Below are 24,809 nucleotides of genomic sequence, written 5' to 3'. Positions count from 1 at the left end.
AACAACTACCACATTAGAGTAAACTTTAGTTTAATATAAACTAAAATAGACACTCGAAGTTTCGACCTTCACATTAAGGTCATCATCTGGAGTATACACATATATACAAAAAACAAGCAGCACAACAATCTACATGGTGTGCTAAAGTTGCTGATGATCCGTTAAAACTATTAGCCTGACCTCTGCTGTAAAAAAAAAAAAAAAGTTACTACATCAAAGCTAGTCCTCTATTATTATTATTATTATTATTATTAGGTTACAAAATTAAATTAAAGCTGGAGATCAACATGTTCACATAAAAAAAATAAATAAATAAATAATAAAATAATAAAAAATTATATAAGTATAATATAATTTATAGCTAATCAGTACTGATAGCGGCCAATAAAAGCTGAAAATTGCTTAGAGTCCTGAAAGTTACAGTTTGCTGAAAAACTAAGTGGGCTGAATATGTGCCATTCAAATTTTTGGGATTTTTATGCCACAATTATTGTTAGGATTGAGGTGGTTAATCAAAATTTCACATGTTTCTTTGAATTTCCGTTCATACCAAGTTTTTGTATGATGTAAAGAACAAGCACTTTTCCAATCAATTTGATGTAGGGTGTTAAAAGAGTGATCTGAAAGGCCTGCTTCTCCAATATTGTTAAATTTAATGTGTCGCTTGGGTTCTTTTTTTTTTTTTTCTTTAAGAGTAAAGGGATTGTACATCCAGTTTATATATTTCTATATAAGTATATATTTCTCTAATATAAGGTAAGTTACAGGTGCAATAAATGCAATAAACTCCTGGGTGTGCCAATGGTGGGGAGATGATCTTTAGAGGAGTTGAATATGTTTCTTAATTTTAAAGGTGGTTTAAAAGTGGCATTAAGATTATAATGGTGTAGAATTCTATTAATTTTTGCTGATAACCCTTTAATGTATGGAATAGCTATGGTTTTACTGTAATCTATATTATTTTTTGATGTAGTTTTATGAAGAACTTTATTAACAGTATTTTTACTGTAGCCATTATTTATAAAAGTATTGCTAATAACTTTTAATTCTTGTTTAAGAGCTTGTTCATTAGAGCAAATTGTAATAGCTCTGTTTTTGAGGGTGTTAACGACTCGAAATTTTTGCAAAGGGTGGGGATAGGAGTTAGCATGTATATATATTGAACGGAATGTGTAGACTAATGGCAAAGATGATTTATTAGTCAGTTTTGATGTCCCCCCCCCCTTTTTTTTTTTCACAAATTTCCCAATCAGTGACACAATTCTTCTCCTACAGAACAAATTTCCGCCCGACATCAAGGCTCTACTTGTCCACGTCCTACATTCCGGTTACTTCATGTGTCAAAATAATTTTTACTTACGAAAAGAAGGTACAGGTACAGCCATGGGCTCCCCACTTCATCCCCAATTGCTAGCTTTTATATAATGGTGTAGAATTCTACACCATTATATAAAAGCTTTTGATCAACGTGCTCTAGATTCCTTTACTCTAAAACCTGCAGTTTGGCTTAGATACATTGACGATGTTTTCATTATTTCACCACACAGCCACCAAACGTTAAACACATTCCTCAGCCACCTGAACAAACAATATGAGCACATACAATTCACTATTGAAATTGAAAATCAGAACTCACTACCTTTCTGGAAACAATGGTTTCATATCTTCCCTCAGGCAGTCTATCCTTCACTGTTTACTGCAAGCCTACACATACTGGTCAATTTATACATGCTAACTCCTATCACCACCCTTAGCAAAAACTTGGAGTCATTAACACCCTCAAAAACAGAGTTATTACAATTTTCTCTAATGAACAAGCTCTTAAACAAGAATTAAAAGTTATTAACAATACATTTATAAATAATGGCTACAGCAAAAATACTGTTAATAAAGTTCTTCATAAAATAAAATCAAAAAATAATATAGATTACACTAAAACCATAGCTATTCCATACATTAAAGGGTTATCAGAAAATTTAATAGAATTCTACACCATTATAATCTTAATGCCACTTTTAAACCACCTTTAAAATTAAGAAACATATTCAACTCCTCTAAAGATCCTCTCATCCCATTGGCACACCCAGGAGTTTATTGCATTAATTGTACCTGTAACTTACCTTATATTGGAGAAACTGGATGAACAATCCCTATCCATAAAAAACAACACAAGCAACACATTAAATTTAACAATTTTGGAAAAGCAGGCAGCTCAGATCATGCTCTTAACACTCTACGCCAAATTGATTGGAAAAGCACTTGTTCTTTACATCATACAAAAACTTGGTATGAACGGAATTTCAAAGAAGCATGTGAAATTTTGATTAACCACCCCAATCTTAACAATAATTGTGGCATAAAAATTCCAAAAATTTGGATGGCACATATTCAGCCCACTTAGTTTTCCAGTGAACCTCTACTTCAGGACTAAGCAATTTTCAGCTTTTATTGGCCACTACCAATCAATACTGATTAGCTATAAATTATATTATACTTATATAATTTTTTTTAATTTTTTATTTATTTATTTTTTATGTGAACATGTTGATCCTCAGCTTTAATTTAATTTTGTAACTTAATAATAATAATAATAGAAGACTAGCTTTGATGTAGTAAGGGATTTTTTTTTTTTTCAGCAGTCAGGCCAATAGTTTTAACAGATCATCAGTAACTTTAGCACACCATGTAGATTGTCGTGCTGCTTGTTTTTTGTATATATGTGTATACTCCAGATGATGACCTTATGCAAAGGTTGAAACCTCAAGTGTCTATTTTAGTTTATATTAAACTAAAGTTTTATTCTAACTCAGTAGCGTTTTCCATAATTTTCATAATGTCGTGACATCTTCAGGAAATTTGTAACTTTTGCCAAAAACATATTACAATTTATTTTGTACAAAATTTATAACATGTTTTGTATAACATAATTTATTACTATGCTTGCAATAAATTTATGTCCACATTTGGACATAAATTTATTGCAAGAAAAAAACTTCATAAGAAAAAAGTCATGAAACTTTTTTCTTATGAAGGCAAAAATGTACCAGGATGGTCTAAAAAGTTCTCATCCTCAAACACAGAGGGCAACACTATCGGCAAGAGATTTTTTTTTTCTAAGTTGCTACATCTGTCATAAGCATCCATGTGAAATTGCAAGTCATTCTGTCAAGTAGTTTGTTTTATACAGCTGCCTGAAGCCAAAGTGTTGTCTGTATCCCTTGAAATGGATAAAATTGAGTATATCGTGCAGTTATAAAAGTCATTGTAAACGAAAGTTTAACACCAAAAGAAATTCATTCAAAGTTAATGAAAGTTTATGGGCATTCTTCTCCTTCGTTTTCGACAATTAAGAAATGGGCTGCCGAGTTTAAACGTAGCCGTACCAGAATTGAAGATGATCCACGTGGACATTCCAAAAAGTGTAACAACACAAGAAATCATTGATGAAGTGCATGATATGGTATTGGATGACCGGCGAGTCAAAGTGCGTGAAATTGCTGAAACTATGGCCATTTCAAAAGAACCTGTAGGATAAATTCTGCATGAAGAATTGCATATGAAAAGCTTTGTGCACGATAGGGTGTTGCGCTTGCTCACAGCAGATCAAAAACACATACTCATGAAAATCTCTGAATAGTGCTTGCATCATTTTAACAAGAATAAAATTGATTTTGTGCATCGATTTATTACTACGGATGAGACTTGGATTCACCATTACATACCAGAATCCAAACAGCAGTCAAAACAGTGGACAGAAGCTGGTTTTTTCAGCATCAAAGAAGACAAAGTCGGTTCCATCAACACAAAAGATCATGGCATTGGGATGTTTTGGGATGCTAAAGGCATTTTGTTTATTAATTATCTTGAAAAGGGTAAAATAATAACTTGGGAATATAATTCTGATCTTTTAACCAGACTAGATGAAAAAAATTCATGAGAAAAGACCTGGTTTGCAGAAGAAAAAAAAATCATCTTTCATCAGGACAATGCACCTGCCCACAAGTGTCTTGGCAATGGGAAAATTAAGGGATTTGCACTATGAATTGTTGGAACATCCACCCTATTCCCCAGATTTGGCTCTCTCTGATTTCTGTCTCTTCCTAAAACCCTTCCTTGCTGGTCAGTGTTTTTCTTCGAATCAAGAGTGATTCTGTAGAGGGGTATTTTGCAGATCTTACTCAGAACCACTACAGGGATATGATAATGGTGCTGGAGTATCGCTGGAATAAATGTATTAGTGTTAAGGGAGATTATGTTAGAGCTGGGTTTTTTACTTTTAGAGTGGTGAATGAGTGGAATAAGCTGCCAGAGTCTGTTGTGGGTGCTATGACAGTGAATAAGTTCAAGTATGATAGATACTGTGTAAATGTCGAATAGTTGTGATGGACATGATGTTTAGGGCCTCCCTCGATGAGTCTAAGGACTCCAGCCGCCCATAATAATCATAATAATAATAATAAATAATATGTTGAAAAATAAAAATAATTTTTAAGTTATAAATTCATTTTTTCATTGTTAGGCCGAGAACGTTTCAGACCACCCTCGTAGTTTGTCCTTAGCTTTTGGGCACGATTATATGTAGTGACAGAGAATCCATACTTTGCAATGAACAGCACTCCTTTACTAATGAAAGGTCATGTCAGAGCAAATTGATCACATTCTATAAGCAAGTTACTGTTGAGTTGGACAAGGAGAATGGATACACCATGCTAGACTTTGCTAAGGATTTTTGACATTTTACAGCTAAACTATCACATTGGAAAATATTGAACTGGATTATAAAATATTAGCGTAGACAAGAGGATGGCTGACTGAGAGATATCAAAAAGTGATACGTGGAAGATGTGAGTTTGCAAGATTTAAAGTAACCATTGGTGTACCAATGGGATCAGTCCTTGGTCCACAGTTATTCAATTGTTATATTAATGACATTGAGAAAGATTTGATAACAAACATACAGTTATTTGCTGATGATGCAAAGATAGGTAGGGTAATCAGGAATGTAGCTGATATGCAGTACTTATAGAATGATTTTAATAGAACTGTGGGCATGTGTAAATGGCTATCAGTTTAATGTTAATAAACATAGTCATGCTCATGCACAGTCATGAAGTGAAGCAAGCTAGCATACACAAATCTGTAACTATATGTTGTTCTTATATACTTATTTTTAAAAATAAAACTGTACTATTTCAAACACCATATTGAGCAATAAATAGGTCTATATTGGAGTTTTAATTCAGCAGTTAGAAATGAAGTACAGGTATATGATTTGATATAAAATAAGGTGTAAGACATGATGCACACTATGTACACTGTGATTCATCATTTCTATGGATTACATTACAAAAGAAAGTGGCATTAAAATTGATATCAAAATTGAAGATGCTATTCTCAGCTCTTTACTTCATGCAGATGATGTTATATTCCTAAATAAATCCAGTACAAGTTTGCAATGTTCATTAAATAAATTGAATTCTGTAACAAATTATGTACAAAAAACAGCAATAAAAAGACAAACTTTGGAAACAGGCAGGAACATTAAAAACGAGATGTATCATGAATGCAGAAAAAACTATCATAAAACAAGTAAAACGTTTTAGCTATTTAAGAACAAATAGCAAAGATGATGTTGTAAGGCATCAGCTGAATAAATATGTATGGAATATGAGAGAAAACAGTCAAAACACTAAACCAGCTATATACAAGATAGTATTCAAACCAATTTTAATTTATGGATCTGAGAGCTAGGTTAGAAATAAAATAGTTGATCAGAAAATTGGAGACATGATATCATAGGTATAGAATTCTAAGAAAACTTAGGCCAGTGAACAGATGGCATCAATTGCAGAATCATATTGCTGACCTGGTTGGCTGAGTGGTTAGGATACGAACCACTTGGTTGAGTAGTTGAGGATACGAACCCGCCGAGTGATTGAGGATACAAACCCACAGCCTTTTGGCTGCAGGTTCGTATCCCGCCGTGAGCATGGATGTTTGTGATTGTCTGTGGAAATACTAGTGGTGGTAATGGGCAGTAGATGGCATTGGTGTAGTTGCAGTTAGTTCAAGTTGTTGGATTTGAGCAGTGGAGACAGAGCTGTAGAACAGGTGCCCTCCTTCGATGAGTCCTTGGACTCCCTAGAGGGGTCATGTAATAATAATAATATTAAAAATGACAATATTAAGAAGGAACTTGACATTCAGCATTGAGGAATGTGTGAGCAAAGCTAATAAGAGAGGAAAGAACAGCAAAATAGGTGTTTGATACCACGATGGCAGGAAAGAACTCCAGAGGAAGATCAAGATGTAGGTGGATTAATTCAGTTAGAAGTGCCTTAGAAGACCAAAATATAAGATCTGACAACATTGGAGCATTGACAGATAACAAACTAATGAGTATCTGGAGTAATAATGTAAATTATTTTTATGCAGTACTATTCAGGATACACATCAGGAATTTGATGTTGATGACTGTACTATTATCAAGTATAGTTATGTGCAAAACTTTATTACTTGTAATGAAAAGTAATATATTACTATCACATACCTGATTCATCCCGGCATTTACAAATAATAATGAAGGATCATTCTTGAGAATAACAGGACTTGAAGGAATATATTTGTGAGAATTCTTATTTACAAAATAGTCAAGAAATATTTTTCTTATTTCAGAAGATGGAAATACAGGATGTGGATGTCTCCTTTCAGAAGAGCAATGTCTTCTAAGATATTTATAATCAGAGCAAATATAAACAGAATGAGTCAGCTTTACACAACACCAAAAGAATGAAGTGGGAACAACATGCTGATAACGTCGTATCATAATGCTGTGAAAATAAAAATAAAAATGCTGTAATCATAAAAATAATTATAACTGTACAATTTAAAATGCATTTTGAAAGAACAAAAATTCATTATAATGATATGTTGTTATCATCACTAATAGCATCAGTCACATTAATGGTTCGCACAATTTGGTTTAAGAATCTCAGATTGTTTTAAGAGGGAGTTTTGGGAAAGATCTTGATAGTTCATTTTTAACGATCTTGAAATTTATTTGCATGGCTTATCAATGGTAATAATATACATCCAATGTAATTTTACCACTGATCAGTCATGCAAAAAATTTCAACCACACAAAACCAGAAGACCAAGTCTGTGCATAGATCTAGTCTCTTGGTTTCTGGGATGATGCAAATACAGTGGACAGAGTGCAAAGGAGTGTGTTTAAGATGATAATACCTGGAATATCCAATGCTGATTATGAAAATAGATTGAGAATTTGTGGAGCAGACACACTAGTGGAAAAACAGGAAAACACCGGTGATATGTCAGACCCAAAATTTTTGAAAGGTCACACAAGATACCAGTAGATGGAATTTTTCATTTTATGGAGGGTAGGGGAGTGGATGAGACATCCCTGGAAGTTGAGAATGAATGCAGTCAAGAAAGGGGTGAGAACTAGATTTATATTAAAAAAAAAACATATTAAAAATCAGCCAGTCAGCAATGTAACACTGCCATATGAAAGATAATGGACATATATAACAAATATACACACTTAATTTTAAGAATAGTAAATAAATAACAAAATAGCTCTTTGATTGGTTTATTTGAATTTATCGCCAAAGCAACTCAAGGACTATGAGGCCAGTGTATTATGCATGTTAATTATGTGTGTTCTAATGGGCAGTTTGCATGTTTTCTGAGGGAAGAAAAACCTGAGTTTCCAGGAGGAAAACAAACCCCTCTACCTCCATATGAGACCAGCTAAGTCACCTTCAGTCGAAAAGCTCTAATAAAGGTTCTTTGTGTCCTAGATGGGATTCAAACCCAGGTCTTTCCAACCAAAGGGCATCGTTGAAACAGAGGCTCATATCTATTTGATGGATATAGAGCTGTATAGAGCATGATTCATAGACAATATATTCACTGCATACTTAAAGGCATACTGCTTTTTTATTATCACCATGCTTCATATATGTCAATTAACAGGAATGAGAAAAGAGATGGTTTTGCAGAGTGATCCATTAATAAAGTGATTACCTCATTCCTATTTGACCTTTTTTTTTTTTTTTTTTTACCATGTTTCACAACTGAAGCTTGGTGAAAATAATATATTGATACAAGAAATTATAAGGGCTATTAGAAAAAGTATTGGGGGGGGGGAGAAAAAAAAACGACTTTGAAAAAAGTCCTTTAGGGCACAGTTACTAAAGAAAGGTTGAGAAACACAGTACTAGTTCATAATAAAACCATTTCAGTCTCCTATATCTAGGGTAGGTGCATCTGAAAAGACAGCCAGTCATCGTCTTCTCCCCAGCATTATGTCCTGCTTGGTGCAGGGTCCGCTTTATTAATTAGATGGGTCTATTTCTCCCATGATGACCCACTCCATCTTGGGAGAATGTATATATAGTTGTATGAATGAATGTATGAAGGTGAAAGACAATCACAAACATCCATGTCCACAGCAGGATTTGAACCTGCAGCCTTTTGGTTAGAGAGCGGATATGCTAACCACTCGGCCAAACAAGGCCAGCAAAAGGTAGCCAAAGTACTTTATAAATATAATCTTGACAACTATTCCGCCACATATCAAACTAGCAAACATTATTCATTCCTCCAAGGACAAACTCCACTTATTTATTATGTGCCAGCAACTGGGCCTACTATGGAAGAAGTATTAGCCTGCAATGAACATAAGAAATGCACATGCTAATGTCATTATAGAACATCATTATAGTAAACTACATATTGAACATTCTTCAAGATCCAGAATATTTATTTATTTTAATGTGAATCCCACCGCAAAAGGTTGTACACCTACAGCATGTTAGTATATAAGTGTACTAAGTGTTTTTTCCTGCCAAATAAAGTGGCAGGATCTTACTAGTCAGTGAAATCTGCATAAAGACATTCACAAATATTCATGTCTACAAAAATAAATAATACACCTACAGCACATTAGTATATCGGTGTATTAAGCGTTTTTTCCTGCTAAATAAAGTGGCAGGATCTTGCTAGTCAGTGAAATCTGCATAAAGACATTTACAAATATGCATGTCTACAAAAATAAATAATACAGAAGAGGGGCTTATAGATTTAATTACATATTATATGAACTTCAACATGTTTTGCTGTGAAATTGGCAGTATCATCATCAGCAGTAAAGAACACACAAAAAACATCTGAACATTTATTATTATTACCCCAAGACCTCTTGGAGTCAAAGACTCGTCTGGGAGGTCCTTTTATCATACACACAGCTCATCATACCATGTCTTGAACACATTCAAACTCCTTGCAGACACCACACTCTCAATCAAGGCATTCCAATCATTCACAACTCTGCACAAAAAAAACATGCCTCTCACTCCCCTACTCACACCCTCTTTATAGGGATGACCTCTGGTTCTACCCCGATCTCCCACTATTTTCTGTGGGAGATCTGTAGTAACTTCTCCAGCATTGATCCTATAACAACCCATTATCAACTTGTAGGTCTCAATCATATCTCCCCCTCTTCCTCCTGTCCACCACTCTCTGCAAATTACATCTCAATCTTTCCTCATGCTTGACATTCCAGAGGTCAGAAAGTACCTTAGTCAATCGCCTTTGGACCCTTTCCGACATCTCTTCATCCTACTGAAAACCAGGTGACCAAATCTGGGCACAATAGTCCATGTGTGGCCTAATCAAAGAGTTATACAATGGAACAAGAATCTCCCTACTTCTACATGTCAGTGTCCTCCACATCATTCCCAGAAGCCTTTGTGTTGTCTCCACAATTTTGGCTATGTGTCCCTTAAATTTCAGATCCTTATCCACTATCACCCCCAGATCTCTTATTTCTTCCACCTCCAACAATATATCCTCACCAAGCATAAATTCTGCATCCCATCTTTGTTTTCCAAATTTTAAAACCTTACATTTTGCAACATTAAACTCGCATCTCCATTTCCGTGCGCAATCACTCAATTTATTCAAGTCTTCTTGTAAGGCCACAACATCTTCACTACTCTTCATGGTTCATCCCAACTTTGCATCATCTGCAAACAACTGAATATCTCCATCCAAATCTTCACCTATATCATTAATATACAAGTTAAACAGTAATGGCCCCAAAACAGACCCCTAGGGCACTCCACTAGTGACTTTCCTTTTCCTGGATATCGCTCCCCCCCATACACAACTTGTTGATACCCATCAGATAGCCAGTCTCCAATCCAATACACTAATCTAATATCCAACCCCCATCTGCTCTAGTTTGACTATCAATTTATCATGAGGTACTCTATCAAAAGCCTTTGCGAAATCTAAGTATATTACTGTGTGTCCTTCTCCTCTGTCCAAGGAAGTCACTTTATTGTAATAAGTAAGTAGATTACTAAAACATGACCTCCCTTTAGCAAATCCATGCTGTCCAAAGATAATACCATTGTTTTCAACCCAACTCTGAATCCTAGTTCTCACAAGCTTCTCCAAAACTTAACCACAACACCTGACACACAGATAGGCCTATAGTTTGATGCTCGAGTTCGATCACCTCCTTCATGAAGTGGCACATTCTTGCCCTCCTTCCACTCCTTAGGGACTTGACCGAGTGCAAGACTCGTATTAAAAAAATATGTCAAGACAGGTGTCAACTCCCTGGCACATTCCTTCAGAATACATGGCGATATACTATCAAGTCCCACAGCCTTATTAACAACTAATTACTCAACTCCCCATACACCTCCTGCTCACTTACAGTCAGTCTCTTCTCCCATCATCTACTGCTCTCAATCTTTCCATGAAGTCACATTCACAAGATTGAAAGACCTTTATGAGCTCATTAAGTATCTCCACCACACATTCTGCAACAGCTATCTTTATACCATTTTCTACTATCAATGTCATCTTTCCATAATCATTCTTTCTTTTGCTGGCTACATATCGAAAGAACTCCTTAGGATTCTTTTTTTAACAGCCATTTTCTATTATAATTATTATTATATTATCTTCTTCATCTCCATGGTGTCATAAGACTCATCATGGGAGGTTAACACCAGTTAATACAAAGTCTATCGTGCCACTCCTTAAAGTCATCCACTGTTTGCATTTTCACCACCCTCTCAGGCAATGCATTCCATGCTGCTACCACTCTCCATGTAAAAAACTTACTTCTTGCCCTTTTACTCACTACTTCCCTTTGTAACTTCCAAGGATGGACCTTTGTCCCCTCATTCAACCATATAAAAAATCTCCTCAGTGTTAATCGTTTTTTTGTTCTTCTTTAAATTTTTTTAAATAGTACTTAAGGCTGATAAAGGCAATTCAACTGTTATCATGAATACAACTGATTACATGTTCAAAATGTCATTTTTACTCTCTGATAATTCTACTTACACTCCATTAGATTATTATCCTACTTGGGCAAACCACGAAGAAACCAATAACCTCTGATGCAACATGACTACCTGGCTTATGGGTCTTAAAAAAAAAATAAAAAATAAAAAAAAGAGAGAGAGAGACTGATATCTGTGAACCCCTTAACTTCACAGTTATATGGAATGCTCAAGGCACACAAAACTAATATTCCTCTTCAGCCTATTGTAAATGGTATTAGCTCACCTACTTATTTGTTATCAAAACATCTGGCTAATTTTCTAAAGGAGCACATCAGACACATGGACTCCATCAAAAACTTGCAACATTCTGCAGAAAAAATAGGAGAAATTTCTATCTTAGTAATGAATGTGGTATTTTTGTTCACAAATGTTCGTATAGATGAAGCAATAGCACTTGTAGATACCTGTTCTCTTCTGACATCTCCCAACTATTTAGACATTGTCTCAATTCAAATTATTTCTGATGGAATGGAAAAAATCCACAAACATGGCCTTGCAAGGAAAGTTCTCTATTTCTGTCATGTGATGACTTATTCATGGAAAATTTTGAAAAAGATTTCCTGCTCTCTACAAATCCAAAACTATCACTTTGGTGGAGATACGCAGATGACATATTTATAATCTGGAAACACAGTGTGCCTGAGTTACATGATTTTCTTTCATCTATTAACTCCTTCCATCATAAAATTAAATTCACTTTAGAACTTGAAAATGAAAGCAAACTATCTTTTGTAGATGTTTTTGTTTTGAAAAAAGCAGGAGGCCTTTCTCTTAGCATATAGTGAAATCACATTCATAAAAGTCATTACCTACATCATTGCACCATATATCACAAAAATTAAGTATTATACATATGCTGAAAAAAGGGATATCTTTATTACAGGAGATGAAGAAACACTAAAAGAATTATATTCTCTTCTCCAACTATTGGTGAGCAATGGATATTCTAAGAAAATATACAAAGAATACCATTCTTTACTCCTGCTCACCAACAGATCTCTGACATTCGCTACAAAGCCTCAGTTTGCATCCCTTATATTGGCATACTTTCTCTCAAAATTGCCAGTCTCCTAAAATCTCATGACATAATAGTGGCTTTCAAGCCTACTGTGACTATATGAGCTCTGCTACATTCACCTAAGGACCACAACCCTTTCAACAAACATCCTGGAGTTTACAATATTCCATGTTCTTGTGGCCTTGCTTACACAGGGCAAACATCTAGAAGTTTGGAAATTAAACAAAAAAAAAGAAAAAAAAAGCATATTGGAGACGTTAATAACAACAGAGAAGACAGCTGAGGCCTAGCTGTTGCCTCAGGCCACTTCTCCCACACGCACCACAATATTGAATGGAGCAAGAGCTCCATGCCTTAAATAGAAAACTTCATGGCCACAACATCAAGGAAGCTACAATGGTTACCCACTCACAAGGCACACTCTCAACAGAAACCAAGGAATGATTTTATGTCATATTTGGAAGTCACTTATAAGATCTTTCCACTGTCAAACTTAAACTTTTCTGCCAACTCATGCATACATACCTACCGAACAATGAGTGACCAATGCCAGCTTCTCCACTCCATTTGTTTCTGCTTTTTTTCTTTTGTGTAATGGTTCCTACATGTTCAGTTTTAGTTATGTAATGGTTCACGAGCCAACCTATACATGCTGAGGCAGGAGGAGGGCAGAAGAGGAGAAATCTCTTAGAGATAATAAGTAAAACATAATAAACAAAAACATAAATAAAAAAGGGAAAAATGAATTAGAAGATAAGCTGAGCGAGTATAAAGCCATCCCTATATGAGAGATTAAAGGTTTATGAACTGTTCAAGTTGTAACAGCATTTATGGCTAGATTAGCTTTATATGACTCGAATGATAATACCTCCTCCTTAGCATATTAGTTCACATAGTAAAATTCAAGCAAAATGCAGCACCCAATTAGCTGAATCGGTTATTTCAGATTGCAACACTTGATTACTCTGTATTATTAACAGCATGCAGATTAAAAATCTGAGGAGATTTGGATCTGCATTTTTTTTTTCCCAAGAAAAAAAAACAAAAACTAAACATTACATAAAAGACTGTGGATGAAATTGGTAGAAGAGAAGTCCTTAATAAACATAACTGCGCTTTCCTATACTGAGTAGATTTTTTTTTAAATTATGGGCACCATCCAAAATATGAAATCATATTTAGCAGTTAAGTGAGATTTGTGAATTTCTACACAGTATGAATAGTTGTTCAGAGATAAAGTAATGCCTTGAGCAAAAGAGAAAAATTTCTTGGATAGTGAGAAAAGAATATTCTGAAAGTTTGAGTTGTGCAATATATTACTAACAGCAAAATTGTGAACTGGATTTGTAGTCAACTGAAAGAAGATGTAAAAGAAGAAAAAGATCAATAAGTGAAAGAACAGAGTCCTTAAGTACCCCATTAGTTACAAGATCTGTGGATAAAGATTAATTCACATAACATGAAATGAGCACTTAGCAGGAAGGCTAAAAAACTTGTTGCAAAAGTCAAAAGACAGATCATAAGATACAAGCATACTTAACAGGACTTTCTGCAACACCTAATTGCAACACCCAATCAAAACCTGGAGTTTTCTGCACCATTTATCCAAAAGTGGGCACATACAAGATGAATCCCACTGATCAACACTGGTGGAATCCTGGCTACTAATTATTTATTTGAGGTAGAACAGAAGTTCACTGTTAATGAATTTCTCCATTGAAAATAATTGATGTTTATTATAATGTATAACAAGAAGGTTATAAAACAGTACACTTAGGAACACAAACCTTCACAGTAATTGAAAAAATGCCATCGGAACTAGTCATATGAATATTTTCTGGTTTCCAGATCGGACAAAGTTCTACTTACTTCTTGCTAGCATAAACTCAATGTTCCTGCTCCCCTTGTGAATTCTGTCAGAAATTTGGGAGAAAAATAAAAAATAAAAATCCAGAAGGAGCTTTTTCTGTGGTTTACAATGAAACAGAACAATATGCATGAAAAAGAGTCATGAAAACAGGATTCGACAAAAAAAAAAAAAAAAATGGTAGAGCAAATAGCTATGGTAAAAAACCAGAAAGGATGACTATTTTTCAGCTTTTATTCCTTTCAAAATCAATTTTGGACGTATTGACAAAAGAAGATGGTAGCTTTAATTCAAGGCATTTGTGATACTCTTGATTCTTCTTCTTTTGAACAATTTGTCATGTTTCTTTGGGAAACAAATTCCAAGTCTCGGCTTGGTTTTATAGGGTTTATAAGACAAAATAAAGGATGAGAATTTAAAGCGAAAGAGAGAATAAATGTTTTTCACATCTATAAGAACTGCTTCAGTATGTACCTTACTTTTTTATTATTATTATTATTATTTGTCACCTCCAGGGAGTCCAAAGACTCATCGAGGGAGGGCATCTCCTCTACAACTCTGCTTCCACCACTCACAATCCACCAATTGACTGCAACTACACTAACGCCATCTACCACCAACCGCCACCACTAGTATTTCTACAGTCAATCACAAACGTCCATGCCCACGGCAGGATTCAAACCCGCAGCCTCTTGACTGGAGAGCAGACACGCGAACCAAGCGGCAAGCCAGGCTGGCTTGCAGTGTGGTTAGCTAATCACTTCGCTAAATACTTCATGGCTAATCACATTTTTTTTTTAAGTAAAAGAAGTTGAAAAGTATTTTTATAAGTGTATTAAAAGTATGAATAGAAGTAGAAGTATTATTAGTATAATTTTTTTTTAATTTTTGTGCACATAAATTAATAAATCTGCTTTAATTTATTAATTTATTGTTTTAAAAACATGGTTTGCCTTCCTAATCTGTGCCGTATGTAGCCTTATCTATATAATATACCAAAAGTGTAATATTCAACTAGAATGATACTACTGCCCTTACTCTTTTTTTAATACACACACATCTAATTTTAATGTGCCGTTGCATCAAAGAGTGTTATGTACCATTATCTTGAAACTGCTTCACCTGTGAACTGGATATATTGGTTTATGGGCTCAATGAACGTACCTGCTGATGGATTCAAAGAAGTGGTACTGAGGCTTACTAAAGTTTCACTGATCATCAAGGATTTCACACTTTGTGACAGAAAGGGAAAATAATGGAAAATGTGTGTGACGATTGGTAAGAGTGCGAGCAATCCAAAACATTGCCAATCCTCTTCCATTTTAGAAATGTAGAATCATATGAAGGAATATTAAAGAAAAATAAAAAAAAAAAATAAAGAAATGAGTGAATACCCACATAAATCCATCATAGTAATACAGATATTTACAACTGCTGAAGCAATAAAAACAAAGTGTACCACTGAAAGACAAAACTGAACATGTGTTTAACCTTTTACAGAGTTCAAATTCTTGTTTTTATTTAAAATAAGGAGGAAAAGAATGAAGTGTTCATTAACCGTATACATCTTTATTGGTTTTTTTATAAGGGTTTAATAAAGTCACTCAAACTCAATATTATACTCATATATTTAAAATTCTCTAAGCTAAATACGATATCTTCTGCGTAAATGTTATCCAAAGTGACCATATGTTGGTTAAATTATTGTTAAATTATAAACAATAAAAAGAGTGGAGAGAGAGTCAAAAGGTTTGGGGTAAAATGGAAATATATATAAGCACATTCTTGATATTTTTTTTTATTTCATTTTATTTTTTATTACAGTTTCCGCTGTTCAATGCTGCTTCTTCATTGTACTCCCTACCCCTACAATGACCTCAAATATCCCATTGCTCTTCATTCTTCCAACGAGACAACCATAAGCCAGTAAATCCTTTTGTCAAAACAGCCCACACAACCCTTCCAATGCACCAACTTAAAAAATAACGAAACAGTTCTATAGTTGGTTCACTGGTTTGATTTACCTTGACATTTGGTCCTGGAAGTCTATTCCAATCCTTTTCGGTGTTGAAGAAAGCAGGTTTATCAGAGGTGTTATCCAGTTCAATTTCAGATTTACTCAAATAATAAAACCTTGCCCCATCCTGCTACCAGCTGAATATTACCTTAATTCTTATAGCAGTCCCGTAATCAAGCTAACTAATTCCGTCATTTCATATAAGATTTGAGCAAAACGACTCTTGTCGGAACACAAAAGAATACCGCTTTTTTAATTTGCCATGTGCTAATAATTACTCTAAAAAGAAAGTCTGACCGAAACAATCATCACTTCAGCGCCACTACGAAGAACCGTAATTTATAATAAATAAATAAAACATTACTAGTTATTCGTTTTAGCTATATATCGATAATCTCACAATTACAATCAAAAACTTAGTAATCAGTACCAAAAATTCAATTCAAAAATTTCAATTCGCAAAAAAAATTAATTAATTAAAAATTAAAATCGTGATCATAAATAAATTTAAAAAACCGCTAACGGCTTTTACTCCATGTAGAGAGAGCAGGCGAGACCGTTTTAGCCGTATCTAACTTCGGAGTCAGAGATCAATCAAATTCCACCGATAGCCAATCAGACCCAAGATGTAGCTGACACAAGACTATGATTAGTTTAAATGGTATCGGTGAAGAGAGGCAAACAAGTACCGCATCTCGTAAGCATAATCCTAACGTAGTATATTATTGTCTCAAATAGTATGGTTTCTTTGATCGATTTTCTTAATTTTCCACGAAGAAACCACGTTTCCGGGTGGTGGTGGGGGGAACACCAGTAACCTTGCAGAGATCGATTAATTCGGGAACAAGTCGAAGTAAGAGTTGGGAAAAGTACTTGTACTCTGTAACTAGAATAGAACTTAAAAGGCTCTTTATTTGGGCAGTCAGGATACAACACAAGAGTACTACCACCACACTACTACTACTACTACTAATACTAATACTACTACTAATAATAATAATAATTTTTAATTTTATTTATTTTTTATTTTTTTATAATAATTTATTTTTTATAATTATTTTTAGGAGCTGTGTAGCTCAGTGAATGTGGCGTTTGCATACCATAGCGCTTGACTGCACGAAGGAAGACTTCTTGGTTTCGAATCCTGTCGGTGACTAAAGGAAATTTTTGTAAGCCTTTTTTCGACGGTTCCCGAGTTAGTCGATCTCTGTTACGGGCAAGCGAGTTTTTTCTCCCGGAAACTCGGGTTTTTCATCCCGTAAACTCAAGAAAATCGACCACAGAACCTACATTATTTCAGACATTAAATCTATCGTGTAAGGGTTAGGGATCACGAGATGGCGGCACTTGTTGAGCCGTCTCTCTTCACTGCATGGCTCTTAATTAGTGATAGCCTTGGGCTTTCTATCTCCCACAAAAATCAGCTAACACCTTTTTAAAAAAAAGATGTTAGCTGATTTTTTTAATAATTATTTTTAATAATAATAATAATAATTTAATTCAGGAAGCACTCGAAGTAAGAGTTTATTTAATAAATAAACTATATTCTGATCTCAAACATTTCATAATAATTCCAATGAGAATATAATTCCATACAGACATCTGCATACTTTTAGATCTTTCTTTGAACTGGTTTTCTCTAATGTAGAAATTTTCTAATACACAGTATGCTGTCTAACTACTTGGTTTTATTAATGATTAAGATCAAATAATAAAGTATGATATATAACGATTCAGTAATTATTTATTTTGTGCCAAATTTGAGTAGAAATTTCTTAAAGCCACTTATTTCTTTAACAAATTGGGTTAGAAACAGAATGGGAGTACTGTAATGGTTTGTAGATGTTATTGCATTGAAGTGGGAGTAGTAAGTGTAATAAGGGCAGAGCTTCCAACATAGTTTCAGAGTTCAAGATCTATGGTTAAAGTGGACAAGAACCATCTCTCAGTGAACTTGAGAGGGGGGCCTCGAATTTGTTGCATAGGTGTGTGTGTGTGTGTGTGTGTGTGTGTGTGTGTGTGTGTGTGTGTGTGTGTGTGTGTGTGTGTGTGTGTGTGTGTGTGTGTGTGTGTGTGTGTGTGTGTGTGTGTGTGTGTGTGTGTGTGTGTGTGTGTTCCTTCCATTAGTAGCCCTATCAAGTACATGTATTTACATATTTGCATAATTTATTATTATTATTATTATTATTATTATTATTATTATTATTATTATTATTATTATTATTATTATTATTATTATTATTATTATTATTATTATTATTATTATAAGCAGTTGTAGTATGACGTGACAAATTCAAGCATTATAAGGACTCATTGTAGGAGGGCGCTCTAATCTGCTGCACATCTACTAAATTATCGAACTACACATAACGACACTACTACCATCAATGCCATCGCTACACACACCACAGTATTTATTGTTGTGAATTGCGTATCTTCTCGTTGAGAATTTGAACGCAGGATGAAAAACCCGAGTTTCTGGGAGGAAAACCCTGCTACCTCCATATCAGATCAGCAAACTCACCTTTAGTTGAAAAAGCCTCTCATCACGACTGGAATCGAACGCAAGTCTCTTCAAGTATAGGGTAACAGTGTTCTTCTGGTCTTACAATTGTGCTATGGTGGCTCTTATACATACATTGCTTTGGAACGAGGTCAATGGATACTTCCATGGACAAGGTGTTATCGTGCTATGTAAAGAGTCGCGTGTTTTTAGCTGGTTAAAATTGGAGGAAAATGATGCTCCCAAGTCAGTGTTACTGTATACAGGTGAAAAGGCGCGACAAGAGAACTAACAGAGTTTGAAAGAGGCATTATGATAGGATACCTTGTTGCGGGACTGACTGTTCAGCAAATTGTTGAAAAATTGGGCCATCTTAGGTCAATGATTAGTGACAACATAGTGAGATGGAAGCGTAGGAAGTCAACTGAAAGTGCTACTCACAGTGAACGAATCACCACAGTCATCGAACGTGACCGTAGGGTGCTACGAAGCAAAATATATAAAAACCACCATTCGTCAGCCGACATGTTGAATGCGGAGTTCCCGGCGTCGAATGGAACACGAATCTGCACAAAATCATTCAGAAACGGGGATCACAACATAGGTTTCCATGGTAGGACCAAAAATAGAAGCTTCACATTACACGAACCAAAAATGCAGCATCATCTTCAGATGTACAGGGGGGGGGGGGGGAAGAAGCAAGGAAAGCTGTGTTGTGAAGCAACAAATCACAATACACTCGCTACCGAGCAGATGGATGGGTATGGTGGATGCCGGGTAAAACGTATCTTACCAGAGTGCATAACCACAACTATGAAATTCCGATGTGGCAGTGTCATGGTATGGTCAGGTTTTGTTTCTAGTTTGTTTCTACAGAACTGACCATTGCATCTTTCAGCAAAACAATGCACCATGTCATCTGGCTGATGCTGTAACTGCATGGGGGTGTGGAGATTAACGTCTTACCAACTATGAAATTCCGATGTGGCAGTGTCATGGTATGGTCAGGTTTTATTTCTAGTTTGTTTCTACAGAACTGACCATTGCATCTTTCAGCAAGATAATGCACCATGTCATCTGGCTGATGCTGTAGCTGCATGAGGGTGTGGAGATTAACGTCAGTACACTTGACTGGCCACCACAAAACCTGATCTCAACGGTATTGAACATCTCTGGGATGAACTAGAGCATCGGGTGAGGTCAAGGTATGATCACCCCACAACAAGCAAGGACCTCATTACATGCCTACAGGAAAAATAGTCCAAAATTCCCATTGATCAATAGCGTACGCTTAGGGAAAGTATGTCCCATAGAATTGCTGGTCATCTCAGCAAAAGGAGGTATATGTCCTCACATTGTGGTGTCTGTTGACTTCTTCCAAAGGATATACAAAAAAAAATGTACATACAAAAAAAAAATCAGCTAATGTCATTTATTCCTTATACGGAGTAGGCAAAGCCGTTTTAACACTAACAGAGTTTTAAAAAGGAGATACCTTGCAGAAAACTATCACTAATTACATGTGGCATCCGATGAAGTGACACGACTTACATGTATCGCCATCATCAAATAATGCTGGTTCTAGGATCGATTTTCTTCAATTTATGGGACGAAAAACTAGTTTCCAGGGGGAAAAAAACTGCTTACCCATGCCAGAGATCGATTAACTAGTGAACATAGAAAAAAGTCCTTCTTATGGTGGTCTAGCACAGAAGATGTAAACTTCACTTCCACTGAGCTATATACCGGCATTTTAGGTCATTTATATTACATTATGAGAATTGGAAATTGATCCCACTGGCAAAATTAATTAATTTTCGATAATACGTTTGGATAAAACGCTGTTTTGAGAGTGGCCACTCTTCTCACGAGATGATTTTATGTTCTATTAGAGGTATCTGGATTTAGTCCAGTAAATGACATCAAGGAATATGTGATCGACAGTCTATTGAACGTGTGGAAAACAGATGCAGAATATGGAATCTGTATTAGTTAGTATTATAATATTCAATGCCTGGCCTGGTTGGCTGAATGGTTAGCATATCCACTGTCCAGCCAAGAGGCTGCGTTTTGGAATCCCGCCTATGCATGGATGTTTGTGATTGTCTTCCACCTTCACACATTCATTCATCTAACTATATATACACTCTCGATGGACTTGGTAAACATGTGAGAAATAGACCCAACCCTCCTGCAATGGGAGATGCCTTTAATTTGTGGTGGGTGGGAAAGATAGGCTGATCATCATCATTATAATGTCTCCATTACTCATTAATAGCATAGGTAAATCTGTAGAGATGTAATCAGCTTTCAGCGGTGTCTGCTTTTGATCTCAGCACGAATTCCTTTGCTGGTGATCGGTTCTATTCTTCTGCTCACAATTTCGTCTTATTTCTTTTGAGATTATGAGTTGATTGACGTGTTTTGATAGCTGATTTCAAATACTTTTTTTAACTTATTTCTAGCTATTTATTAATAGCGACTCCCATAGCCAACTGATTCACTCTTTCATTTCTTGCTACTATGGTATTAAATTCTGTATGAGCCTTCATCAGTAGACTTAATTTCCCATCCTTCTGGAGTAGAGATCATACCAGATTTCTCTTTTGCACTATCAACTTACCAGATTTCTTGTTTGCACTACTGTCTATAGTGATTTCGACTATCACTATAAACTGCTGATGTCTTTTGATAAGAAAAGTAAATTAGAATTCCTGAAAATATTATGACAGTAAATAAATGAACCATAGCTAGTTGTTCCGTTTGATTGTTTGAACAGAGAAGATGCAGTTTGAAACATCATTTTTGTGTGATGGAATGATCCTCATATACTATGAAAATACAACTGACGTTTCCTTCTATGTTATTTTCATCAGGGCATGTGTTATATTCGTCACTTTCGGAGCTTTCCTACTACCTCTAGTTTTTCTCTACATTGTATGAAGAGAAAACTGGAGGTAGCAGGAAAGAAGTTAGAAGTTTTGCGGAAATGTACTGAGACAGCACTTCAACGTTTGGTAGAGAAAACAGAGTCTGTCACTAAGGGGCTGGATAGTATGAGGGCTGAGTTGAAGATGGTGAGTGGAGAGCTTAGATTTGACACAGGAACAGCTGATGTAAGAAGAACTAAAGCAGAAATTGGAGAGGACTAAGAATGAGAGAGGAACAGAAAGACTTGATGGGATAAGTGCTGAAGGGAATGAAAAATAAGGGAAAGAGGTGAAATGATAAGGCATTAAGAGAGTGTGAGTGCAAGGGAAAAGGAGACGAAGGGAAGACATAAGAGCACATGTGGAATGTATGAAGGGAATTATCGGTTTTGTGAGGGTGTGAAATATAGAGATTTAATGATACAGGGTGTGCAAAATAGAATGTTAAAGGAATGTTTACTTGGAAGAATTCTTGAGATTGTTATCACTTCAATAAAAGGAGATGAGATTGTTTATGAGATGTTAGTCATAGTTGTACAAGTAACCTGAGAGGTAGAGTGAATAGGATAGCAAGATATTTGAGATTACTGTTGGAAATTGTCTTGAAAAAAAAGTGTGGCAGTCAAGATAGTGCGCATATTGCCTGGATATGACAATGTGGAGTGATGAAGAACAGCAGCAATAATGAATACCATGATAGTATAAAATATCGAAAGAGAGGTCTTAAATTTGCTGATGCTTGGAATGTATTTAAAGACAGAGCATAGTCTTAAGGGAGTGAGAGAGAGAGAGAGAGAGAGAGAGAGAGATGGATTTTACTTTCAATAAAATGAGAAAAATTAAGCAGGCATTTGCAGAGACTGTCTTTCTCATTAGAAGTGAGGGCATTTGGGCAGCAAGGTAATGTCGATAATGTGACTGGTATCACATAAGTCACTGTTAGATATAATCATATGTACCTCCAGCCACATCTGGGAAAAATGAGTGTTAGTAGAGAAATTATCCAATGCCGAATTTAATTTCACAGATTTGGAAAAGGTTGGTAATTAAAGGTTGGTAACTCAAGGGTAATTATGGGTCCAAAAAGGATGACGAAGTGCATCTATACAAATGCCCAAGTATCAGAAATGAACGGGAATAGTTACTGGCATTGGTCAGCTCAATTTAGTCAAAATTATAGGCATCAGTGAAATCTAATTGACAGAAGATGAAACAGTTAAAGAGGGACAATGTGATGGATATTGTATATTCAGGAAAACTAGAAAGAATAGGACTGGGGGAGATATTAAAAGGGGAGTGCATAATCCCAACTATGAAATTCGGAGGTGGTGGTGGTGTCATGTTATAGTGGGAAATTTCCTGATTTGACCTCGGACCTCTGTCTATGTTCCCACGAACACTGAACTCCGAGAGGTATCTGAAGATTCTGGACAATGTAGTGCTTCCTACTTTGGGGCGTTTCTACGAAACTGACCATTGTCTCTTTCAGCAAGACAATGCACCATGTCATAAGGCTGATGCTGTAACTGTGTGGTTTGTGGACATGGACGTCCCCATACTTGACTGGCCTGCACAGAGCCCTGATCTCAACCCTATTGAACATCTGTGGGATGACCAAAAGTGTCGGGGGAGGCGAAGAGATGTCCTCCCACAATAGTCCAGCGCTTCTTTAAATGCTTGCAAAAAGAATGGTCCAAAATTCCCATTGATCGCTGCCGTACACTTTTGGAAAACATCTCCCTTAGGACTACTGCAGTCACATCAGTGAAAGAGATCCTATATATTATTTTTAAGTGGGCGCCATGGCTGTCCGTTGACTTCATTCCAAGCAGTGTATATATATAATTCGCCAGCAGAAAGCATGCAATCAACTCGGAGATTCTCCCCCAAGGTAAAATTTAGCACATGACGATTTGTTGTTACCATTGCGAACGTGTTAAATCATGTTACTAGGTTTATTGACTTTCATAGACATTCTCTTCATCTAAAGAGTAATGCTCAAGTTGCCTTTACCAGTAGAATAAAAAATGAAAAGAAATACTAGTTTCTTTTCTCCTTCTACAGTCAATAAATTAAAAAGCAAGTGACGAAATGAGCGAAGAATTAAGTACAGAGAGTGTGTCAAACGTTAATTTGTTCTTCATGGCGTCACCGTCCAACTGAAAGGAATGACCGATATAAATGACTGCCAAGTTGTTGGATTGTTGCCCAAAAAATTCCTTTTGTCCTAAGGTTATAAGTGGCTGAATTTTCAAAATAAGAGACTTGCATGCAGATTAAGTAAACTATTGTAACTCTTGGAGTGGAAAAGAAAATGAGCGCGAAGATCCCTAAAGAATGAGCAAGAATGAAGCTCCCTAGTTTAGCAAACCAAAACATCAGCAGCTACTGTTCTTTAATAAATAAAATGTTTCGATAACAAGGAAACAGCAGAGCATAAAGCTACTATAAAATTCCTCAAAGAAACATAAGAGCCTCTTGAAAATCGTTTATCTCGTGAAAAATTAATAACAAAAAAATTTCAGCGCCACATATTAGGTAACAAATCAAAATCAGTCTCGCCTTCATTTTGAATCAGAGATTGACCTGCAATATTTAAATAGAATTGACTTGCACTCCTCAGCGCTAAACCGCCCGAAGATTGACTTAAGTTCAAGTCTAGTTGTCGACTAGAGGATCTTTTCCTAAGCCTTTTTTCCACCGGTTCCCGAGTTAGTCGATCTCTGGCATGGGCAAGCGGGTTTTTTCTCCAGAAACTCTGGTTTTTGTCCCGTAAACTCAAGAAAATCGACCGTAGATCCCACACTATTTCAGAGATTAAAAATATTGTGCTCGCGTTAGGAACCACGAGATGACGGCAGTTGTTGAGCAGTCTCTTCACTGCTGTCGTTTAAATTAGAGATAGCCTTGGGCTAGTTACCTCTGATTTCCTACCAGTGGAGACTGAACTGCCCACTCAGTCTCCAAAAATTAAATGGCATCGTTTACTCCCTATACGGGAATAAAAGGCGTTAGCTGGGGTTTTTTTTATTTTTTTATTTATTTTTTTTATTTTTACATGGGTCATAGGCTTCATTC

The 24,809-nt window shown here is 35.7% G+C and overlaps 1 protein-coding gene across 1 annotated transcript in view; it reads right to left on the bottom strand.

Annotated features, from left to right (window-relative positions):
* Positions 1-16,582, bottom strand: part of LOC150105578 (alanine--tRNA ligase, cytoplasmic-like) — a 270,365-nt gene extending 253,783 nt beyond the window's left edge. Inside the window, exons 1-2 of the mRNA XM_090394928.1 lie at positions 16,306-16,582; positions 6,551-6,830 (exon numbers count right to left, since the gene is read on the bottom strand). Of these exons, the coding sequence (XP_090251054.1) occupies positions 6,551-6,830; positions 16,306-16,313 (288 nt within the window). The 5' untranslated portion in view covers positions 16,314-16,582. The remainder of the gene's footprint in view (positions 1-6,550; positions 6,831-16,305) is intronic.
* Positions 16,583-24,809: the final 8,227 nt, after the last annotated feature.

Source organism: Typopeltis vanoorti, chromosome 6, assembly GCF_054136105.1.
Source record: "Typopeltis vanoorti isolate ZY-2024b chromosome 6, IOZ_Tvanoo_1.0, whole genome shotgun sequence".
NCBI classification, from domain to species: Eukaryota; Metazoa; Arthropoda; class Arachnida; order Uropygi; family Thelyphonidae; genus Typopeltis; species Typopeltis vanoorti.
The sequence above is the reverse complement of the archived record's forward strand: the minus strand, read 5'-3'. Positions and strand labels throughout refer to the sequence as shown.